At 56.8% G+C, this 9333-nt stretch overlaps 1 protein-coding gene across 1 annotated transcript in view; it reads right to left on the reverse strand.

The window, feature by feature from the left end:
- Positions 1-590: 590 nt before the first annotated feature.
- Positions 591-9333, reverse strand: part of DNMBP (dynamin binding protein) — a 26154-nt gene continuing 17411 nt past the window's right edge. The window contains exons 4-16 of the mRNA XM_010565020.1: positions 8317-8510; positions 7612-7705; positions 6931-7078; positions 6388-6405; positions 5514-5713; positions 4008-4138; positions 3662-3766; positions 3327-3455; positions 2568-2900; positions 1930-2112; positions 1656-1854; positions 1104-1558; positions 591-776 (exon numbers count right to left, since the gene is read on the reverse strand). Coding sequence (XP_010563322.1) covers positions 591-776; positions 1104-1558; positions 1656-1854; positions 1930-2112; positions 2568-2900; positions 3327-3455; positions 3662-3766; positions 4008-4138; positions 5514-5713; positions 6388-6405; positions 6931-7078; positions 7612-7705; positions 8317-8510 — 2375 coding nt within the window. The remainder of the gene's footprint in view (positions 777-1103; positions 1559-1655; positions 1855-1929; positions 2113-2567; positions 2901-3326; positions 3456-3661; positions 3767-4007; positions 4139-5513; positions 5714-6387; positions 6406-6930; positions 7079-7611; positions 7706-8316; positions 8511-9333) is intronic.

Here is a 9333-nt window from a genome sequence, read left to right on the forward strand (position 1 = left end):
GCCGTGGGGGCTTTCAGAGGCTGGGCTCATCCCAGCCCTGGAGCTCAGCTACTCTTAGTGGACCTCAGAGCTGCTTCCCCAGGCAGTGTGTAGATGTCCCACCCCGAGGTCCTGCACAGACAGATGAGACCAGGCTCCTGCTGCTGCTGAGAAGGCACAGGGAGCACATTCACAGGGCCTGGGTTGCTTTTCACACTACTTGGCTAAAGATGGACTCTAGAAACTCAGCATTAGCCTTCCACAGTTTAAACTCACAGCAGCTCCTCAGCCTTGGTTGAGCCTTACCCTCCAGGGCCATGGCCCCAAGCTTTGCTCCCCTGCTCCTGGCTGGACACAGGAGGCTCAAACAGCCCAGGTGAACTCATCCCTGCCCTCACACAAGCTGCTCCTGCCTGCCCTGCCAGCCCACCCTTTTTCCTCCCCAGAAGGGGAGGTAGCAGCCAGTGTGGTGGGGCCCAGGACCACTGCAGGGCTGCGAGGGACGCAGCCTCAGGGCAAGCAGTGGGGGCTGCAGGGCTGGTCAGCCTCCCTGAGGCCACTGGCAGTGCCGGCAGGAACAAGGCACAGGGTGCAGGCTTCTGCCTGCCACCTCACGTGTACTCTGTCTTCCGGATGTAACTGGAGGGCACATAGCCCTGCTTCCCGTGCGCCTCGGCCAGCCACCACTCCCGATTGCCCGTGATGTCCTCAAACTGCAGGATCCTGAGTCTCTGGTTAGCTGACACACTCAGCTCGTTGGCGTTGCGGCCTTTGAAAGTGTAGAGAGCGTAATAGACCTGCCAGGCAGAAGGAGAGTGTCAGATGGATGGTCACACCACACAGCCTTGCATCGGATGTGCGGGCTTTTGCTCCGAGCCCCATCCTGGCCTCTGCCAGAGATGCCCCCACCTGCCCACCCCCATTTGCAGTCTAATTCTCTGCCTCTACACCTCTGCTGCTGGGAGAAAAGGTTTCATCCTCTACCTCAGCCCTTTGGGACAAAGCAGCCTCTACCTCCCACCCCTCCCTGGTCACTGCCAGGGAGGAGGATGATTCAGCCCCAACTCAAGTGAGGAGGTCAGCCCTCAGCATCCCCAGCCCCCCCACTGAGGCTGAGGGCTCACCTGGTTGCCCTCTGACTCACTGCTCTCCAGCCCAGAGTCTCTGTCCTCCACCGAGGGCGCAGGCCTGAGATGCGCTTTGGCAGGGTGCCCATTGCGAGAGCCAAGGCTGCAGCTCAGCTCGGGGCGGCTGTAGCGGCGCTGAGATGTCACTGTACTAGCCTCCAGCGGGGCTGTCCTGTCACCAGAGCCAAGCTGGGGCAGAGAGGGGGAGTCCATCTCTGAGGGGTGCTGCGGGGACTGGTATGGGTCTGCTGGGGAGACCAAGTCCTGCAGGGGTTTCTGAGTGAAGGTGACAGCCGCCCCGGTGGGGCTGAAGGTCAGCATGGTGTTGCTTTGGGGAGAGGAGCTGCTGTGCTCTGACTCGTTAGAAGAGTGGCTGCCCACAGAGACATCTGACTGGCTACGGCGTGGGTTGTAGGGCTTCAGAAAGGAGCTGTACACAAAGCCCTTGGTCACTGCAGAGAGAGAGAGGAAGGGAGCTCATATTGGGGCACAGAGGGACCAGAGGAGGGGACTCACAGCAGGCACCAAGGGCAGGGAGCAGCCACCTACCCCCGTTGTCTATGAGCCAGCGATTCTGGCTGCCCATGGGGTCCTTCTTCTTGATGACACCCACAATGTCTCCTTCCAGCAGCGAGACATCCAGGTCTTGGGCAGCATTGAAATTGCGATCTGCCTGGAAGAGACTGTCTGGGGGATAGCGGGCAAGGAGGGCAGCTCGAATGTCATCCGACTGCAGGAGGTAGCTAGGCTGCAGAGGAATAAGGCAGGTGTGAGTGGTTGTCCTGGGCACTGCAAGCCCTGACATGGGGCAGAGGGAACTCACCAAGCCAACAAGGGGCTGCCGCCGGGCGGACTGCCGCTCCACACTCTTCCTTTCAAAGGGCTTCTTGGGAGCTGCCTGGGACTCTGGGAAGAAAGTGAAGCCCTGGAGCTGCTGGAGGACTCGACTGTGCTCATCCTGGAAGACGGCAATGAGGTTCCCCTCCCTGCCTGACACCTTCAGCAACTGAAACCAGAGCAGGGTTGCAGGTCATGGTTAGGTGACAGCTGCTGGGAAAAGTGGCCAAGAGCTACAGCACAGACCATCCCAGCTCCCGGGCCAAGCAGGGGCTCCGAGTCCTGCCTGTGACTTGCATCAGGCCTAGATTTGCAGTCCTGTCTAGACCCAGCTCTGAGTGGTCCCCAAACTCATGACCTGAGATTCTTAGGCAAATGCTCTCCTCTCACTGCTCCAGGAGCAGCCAGAGCATTCACCATCTCTGCACGCAATTGCATCGTGACCCCACAATCCCTGCCCTGACAGCATCCCACAGGAGCCCTCCCTAAGGCACCTGGGACCTGAAACTGCAGCAACAGCTTCCCCCGCAATGGGATGGGACCCAGAGAGGCTCAGGGACAAGCCCTGCGCAGGGATTAGTGCTGCACTGAGCCCAGAGCACTGGCTGTGCTCCAGGAACCCACCGACAACAGGGGTCTCAGCTCCTCCAGGGCCAGGCGCACAAAGTCGCAGTGTGCCTCAGCATAGCCCCGCACACAGCTGGCAAACAGCTCCTTGGCAAAGCGCAGGAACTTGGGCAGCTCGTCCAGCAGCTGGGCATTGAGGGCCTCATAGTTGTTGCGGGCTGACTGCAGCTCGTCCAGCGTTCGCTTGTCCTTCAGCTTCTCCGCTCGCTCCGTGCAGTTGTGGAAGTCGAGGAGCTTGTCAAAGCGTTTCTGCACCAGCTTGTGGGGCCCCGCAAACATGCTCAGCAGCTGGTTCAGGGGCGAGCTCACCAGTCGCTCCGTCCGTTCTTTCTGGTGGGCAGAAATGCAGAGCAGGTAAGATGAGGTGCTCGCTCTCACTGTGTGGTGAACACTAGCAGCTCACCCTCCAGCACACAGCAGGGTCTGTCTTCCTGATGGCACCCACCAGAGCTCCAGAGTTAACTTCCAACAGGAATTATTCTATCATATTACATAAATGTGCCAGTGTGGGCAACGTTATGGCAAATACCTGAACCACTCATGTAGAGTGCTGTAAAAAAATGTGTATATAACAGACACACTCAATACACATCATAAATGCACAGGCATCAAAGCTCTCCAGAGGGAAGAGCCGAACAGGAGTGCTCACACCTCTCCCAGGCTGTGTTACCCTCCCTGCAGGCTCCCAGGGGCTCCCCATCTGCAGAAGGGCCCCAGAGGGGTGCCCCCAGCACACAAGAGCACAGCCTCACTCACGAAGTTGGAGAAGAGCTGGTCACTGATGAGCCGATTCACTTTCTGGAACTGGTCCAAGTCCCCACTGCCCTTCTCTGTGCACAGGTCCCACATGCTCACTGCTGCCAGTGCCTTCATGCAAGCCGACTCCTGCACCAGGGACACACAATCAGCACGGCCATGGTTGCTGCCCAGGAGAAGAGGCCTCCCAGGGCAGCCCAGACCCTGAGAGAGGGCCCTGGCAGGGCTGAGGGCCTGAGCACTGGCCAGCGGCACTGCAGGTACACACTATGCAGGCAGGAGGGGCAGTACATGGCAAGTCCCACGCATTAGGCATCCCACCCAGACCAACTCACTCGAACGTGCTGCAGGTAGAGGGAAAGGTCCCGGATAAAGGACTTGATCAGCCGCTCCTGCATCCGGAAATTTTTCTCTGTCTCTTCAAAGGCTTCATCCTTCAGCTGTGAGAGAAACATGTCTTAAGGAAGGCAATTCAGGACTCCAGTACCTCCCAGAGTACGAGATGTGGGGCCTCCTGCCCACAGGCTGAACAGCAGAGATAGGTGGTTCAGACCCTAAGCTCACTCTGCCTTGCTGGCCTGGATGAAAGCTACTCATCAGGGAAGGGGTGTGGGGGGACAACAGATACCACTGCAGAAGCACTGCAGGGTCTAAGTGCATCTGGCAGCTGATGCACATTACCTGGGGTGCAAAGCCTGTGAGATGCTTGAGGTGGCTGCTCACACGGTTGGATTTCTTGATGATAGAGTGGAAGTTGAGCTTGGAGATCTTCTCCATGAGGCTATCCTCATCCCCTTTCCGGTACTTTAGCACTAAAGAGATTGATGTAGAAATCAGAACCCTTGTCAGCACAATGCCCATGTCTTACAGTGCCTCATCAACAATTGCCTTGTTGGTTCTCCCTTTCCCTAAGCCTCTGCAGTTCCAAGTACACCACATATTGTATCATATCACACCATACATCACCTTGAAATCCAGCACTGTGCCACCTGTAATCCCCTATTTGGCTCTTGATATGACCTACAGTTTGTAGACCCACCATTCAAACTCTTCCATAGGATTATGCATAGCATTAGTATAAGATGACATAGGAAATGGTGTACAATAATCACTGGACATACAGAACGTATTTATATTGCTTCTTTAGCAAATATGAGCAATCATTACAGGCAGCCTATGTCATTTCAGCTTCAGTGGGGCTATGTGGAAAGAGTAAACTGTAAGACTTGCACAAGTCAGGGGCTTCCAAGGGAAAACAGGGAGGGTGGCTGGCAGGTCAAAGGGAATAATTTTCTCCCTCTGTTCAGTCCTGGGGAGGCTGCCCTTGAATACTGTGGCCAGTTTTGATGCCCCCAGATCAAGAGAGATGTGGGAGAACCAGAGCTCCTGACCCATAGGGAGAGCTCAGGCCCCACAGGGAGAGCTAGGGGAGCTGGAGGGGGGTCTGCTCACAGCCGGCAGCTACTTGAAGGGCAGCTACAAAGGTGATGGGGCCAAACTCCTCTGAGCAGTGCCAGGCAACACAAGGACGGGCAGCAGCCATAGTTGGCAGCCTGGGAGCTTCAGGGTGGATCAGGGATCACAGCTTCACCTCAAAGGTGGTGGATCCCTGGCACAGGTCAGCAGAGAGGCTGTGAAATCTCCATCCTTGAGGGTCAGTGAGAATCAGCTGGAGGGAGCCATGGCTGATCAGAGCCAACATTGGAGACAAACCTGCTCCAAGCAGGAGGTTGGACAGAAGACCTCAGAGGGCTCTTGCAGCCAGCACCTCTGCGACTCTGTCCTGTCTACAGATATACCTTCAAACTTAGTCTCAGTAAGACAGAGACTGCCCTAGCAGATTAATTCCCTACTTGTTTAAAGTTACATTTTTAAACTTTAAATACATATTCTTATCATTTTTGTTTTCATTTAATAGCCATGTAGACAGCAACTGCATATATTTCATATCTCTGTATCACAAGAAACAGCTAAAGTTAAATGTATACTGTACTACTTTAAGTATTGTATCTCATGTTCAGATTTTTTTAAATGCAGCTCTTCTACTGCCCTTCTGTGAGGGCACAGACTTTGGGAGCAGATTCCCTCCATGACTGTGGTTGCCAGCTAAGGCTTAGGAGCTGACAGACGCCAGCCTCAACACACCCACTCCTGTCTCTCTCTCCCCAGCACTACCCAGCTACTCACCCAGGTCCTTCCGGCGCTTGTATTCGTTGATGTTGACATTGATTTCTTTGACTGCGAGGACAGCAGCTGTGAGTGGTGCCTTGTCAGGGTGAGCCTCGGGTGTGGCGCTCAGTAGCTCCATCAGCAGCAGTGGGTACCTCATCACCCTTTGCACTGGCTTGATGAGGAAGGAGCCCAGGTTAATGTAGTTTGTGCAGCCCCTGGGAAGTTGGGACAAAGGAGATGCACCAGGTTTCAGTCCAGCTCTGCCATGCAAATTCTGCTCCCTCAAACCAATGCCAACCAGACTCAGAACACCAAAGCCTCTAAATCCACTGTACTCCCTAAGTCATGCCATCCTCATCTCCAAACATATTGCACTCCTGAACTCCTGATGCTCTCAGATCAACCCCAGGTTTCCAGACCTCACTCACACCAGGTGACCCTTCCCAGTCAGGGGTCCCCTCCATCACCAGACCCACCGTGAAACCCCACATAGGTACAGCATCACACTTACCAGAGTGCCACTTGCTTCAGACTCCATCCCACCACCCAGCTGCCCAGATCTGTCCCCCAGTGCAGGACAGACTGCCTGTGCTGAGGAACACAGTCAGTGCAGGGCTCTCCTGGTTCCTTGGGGCTCACGGCTCCTGAAATGTGTTTCCTGCCCAAGACCCCCCATCGCCTTATCACCTGTGCTGCCTGCCTGTGTAGCCCACACATTGCCTCTGCTGTGATCATGCCACAGACACCCTGCTCCTCCCAGACGTGCCTCCACAAGGCACTGTTAGGGCCCCCCAACATGCACCCAGCCGGTGGCAGGAGGTTAGTTACAAAGGAGCAGGCAGGCCAAGACAGACAGACAAGCGGGGACCAACAGGAAGGATGCACTTACCACTCACTGTACAGGCTCCTGCCGGCCCACAGAGTGCCAAAAAGCAAAGAAAAGCAATGGGTTAATGGGGCGGCAGGCGTGCAATCCCACAGCCAGCGCCTTCACCCCATCCCACAGTGATGCTGCCAGGGCAGTGGGCAGCCCTGGCCCCCCAGAGCAGCAGCCGGCGCTGCTGGCTCCTGGGGCATTAACCTCCACAAGCTGGAGCCCTGGTAGTCGCTGAGCCAGGCAAAGCGGCTCCTTCCTCACCAGCCATGGTGGGGCAGAGCTTGGGAAACAGAAGCCCTCAATCCAGGACATGCCACCTTCTCTGTACCTTGGTGGCTTCTGCTCAGAGTTTAGGAGGGCCTACAGGTGTCCCAGCACCTGTGCATTGGGGCAGGGGCCATCTGAACCCAGAGCCTGGTCAACTATGCAGTGACAATGCCAGCCCCTCTCCAGTCATCACCTGAACTGTCCAAGCACTGCTGGCAGAGGGGCAGGGATATTGGAGACTGATCCCCCTCCCCCAGCCTGGTGGCTGCCACAGCCAGAGGCTCCAACCTGAGGCTATCCAGCAGATCCAGGAGTAGTTTCTGCATCTTCTCATCCTTCTCATAGGTTTCCAGCAGTGCAATGGCCTCATCATGGTTCTGGCAATACACCCTGTAGACGTTCTCCAGCTCTTCACGCTGTGCCAGGAACACTGGACCTGAAGACAGCAGCAAAGCAGGACTTCAGTGTCTCCTGGTCCCCAGCTGCCTCCAGCAACACTGGTGTGTCTCATGGTGAGATGCCCAGTGTCCCCATTCCACACACAGCTCAAGAAGACAGTGCTACTAGAGCACCCAGAATGCCTCATCACCCACTAGCACAGAGAGCTCAATTGATCCAGGTCTCCCAAGGGTGAGAAGTGGGGACACTGGTCATTGGAACCACACAGAGAGCAAAGGCACAGGCTGCCCAAGGCCTGAGCAGCAAAAGCTGGCAGCGCAGGAGTGAGAAGTGGGGCTTGCTTTGGGGCAAGGGGCCATGGAGGGCCACAGGCACCATGTTTCTCAGCATAGCGACCCATGGGGCAACACAGATCTCCTAGGCTTCACTGCTGGACTGATAAGCAGTGATGGGGACCAGCAGGGAGGAAGCCCAGCCCCGTGATCCTCTCCCACCATTTAGACTGTTCTGCCCTACCACTAGCAAAGCCCATCCCAGCCTGCTGAGAAAAGGTAACAGCAGAATTCATACCGATGGCATCTGAAGCCTCCAAGGTGGACAGCAGCTGCTTGGAGAAGCTAATTACCATGTGGATGTTTCCAAAAAGACCCTCAAAGTCTATGTTCTGCATCTGGGGAATGGGAAGAGAGATGTCCTGGATGGGGGAACATGTCCCAGTCAGACCCAACAGCCCCCCCTTGCCCTTCTGCAACCCATCGGTCCTCAGCTTCACATCAGCCACCTGGTGTGACCTCCTCCCATCACAGTGACTCTGTACTCACTCCTTCATCCCCCAGCGCACTGAAATTCTCACTCCTTATGTGTCCTACCACAGTGTCCTCCTCTTTCCCAGAAATTTCATCCCTCACTCTGTTCACCTGTTATTCTTCCTCTCCTCCACCAACTCTGTGCCCATGCCAAGACCCCATATTTTCTTTCTCCTGACACTGAATTTAACCCACAAACCAAATGAAAAGGAACATTTCCCGCCCCAGGAGATGAATCTGTGATATTTGCTGCCAGGTCTCTTGCTCTCAGCAATGGTGAGAGCTCAGCAGGATCCCAAAACAGATGGGCTATTTCTGTGAGTGCAGGGAGCAGTGAGAACCATCCTGCTCCCCTCAGCATAGCTGAATTTCCTCTGTGGATCCCTGTGGTTCTGCTTGGCTGCCTCCAAGAACAAGTGGACTCAGTATCCTCACCCCATCCCACCAGTGCTGTATCATAGCTGGGCACTCCTACCTGTGCCTGTTGCAGGGGCACCATGATCCTCTCCACGCACATCTCCAGGTCTCGGATATAGTCCCGCTCTGTCTGGAGCAGTTCCTCAATAACCTTGGACCTCTTCTCCAGCATCCTTTGCTCTGGGCTCTCAGTGGCAGCCGAGGAGGTTTCCAGGGATGGTGTCTGGGAGGACAGGAGAGTCATCTCTGCAAGACAGACAAGCAAGATCAGCATCCGCCAGCAAGCATGCAAGGACAGGAGACAAGTAGCACCTGAACTGTGCCATACGCAACCCGTAAGACTGCCAAATAGGACTGTTAGAGAGAGGGACTGTCCATGCAGGGACCTTTTTGGAGGGGCTAATCCTGGCTCTCCCAGCCCCAGGGCAGCAGGGAGCCCAGGTCTGCTCCCACAGCCCGCCCTCGCAGCACCAGTAACACTGCAATGCCCCAGCATTGGGACAGCAGGCACCAAGCGACACAAACCTGCTCCACACTCGTGCCCCAATGCACGGGTCCAGACGCCTCTCCTACCCCCGCTCTCCAACTCTGCCGCTCCGGGAGACTCCGTGGGCCTGAGCCGATGGGGAGGGGAGCCCTGCTCCCCTCCTCGCTCTCTTGCCAGCCGGGCAATGGCGGCTGCCCCCTCCCCTCAGGCTGCGAACAGGGTCTCCATTCTCCAGCCCTGCGGCATTTCCATCTGAATGGCTGAAAAGGCCTCAGGCACCCACAATGGGGCTGCCGGAGGCAAAGCCTGGAGCTGGACCGCGGCGAGCACCGCAAGGCAGGGCCGGAGGGCCGGGGCGGCGGCGGCCTTTGCCGAGGCCGGGGTGGGCACCCAGAGGCCCGGGGTGGCTGGATGCAGCCCGTGGGCGGCCACGCTGCCACGGCAGGCGGCCCCGGGGTGGAGAGGCCCCCCGTACAGCCCAGGGACCTGCTCTGTGCCCAGGCCACTGTCCGTCGTCGCCCCCGCCCGCCCCCGAAGCAGCCTCCCGGCCGGGCCCTGGCAGGGCGCCGGGCCGCGCAGCAC

Source organism: Haliaeetus leucocephalus, unplaced genomic scaffold (assembly GCF_000737465.1).
Source record: "Haliaeetus leucocephalus isolate CR32 unplaced genomic scaffold, Haliaeetus_leucocephalus-4.0 Scaffold184, whole genome shotgun sequence".
NCBI classification, from domain to species: Eukaryota; Metazoa; Chordata; class Aves; order Accipitriformes; family Accipitridae; genus Haliaeetus; species Haliaeetus leucocephalus.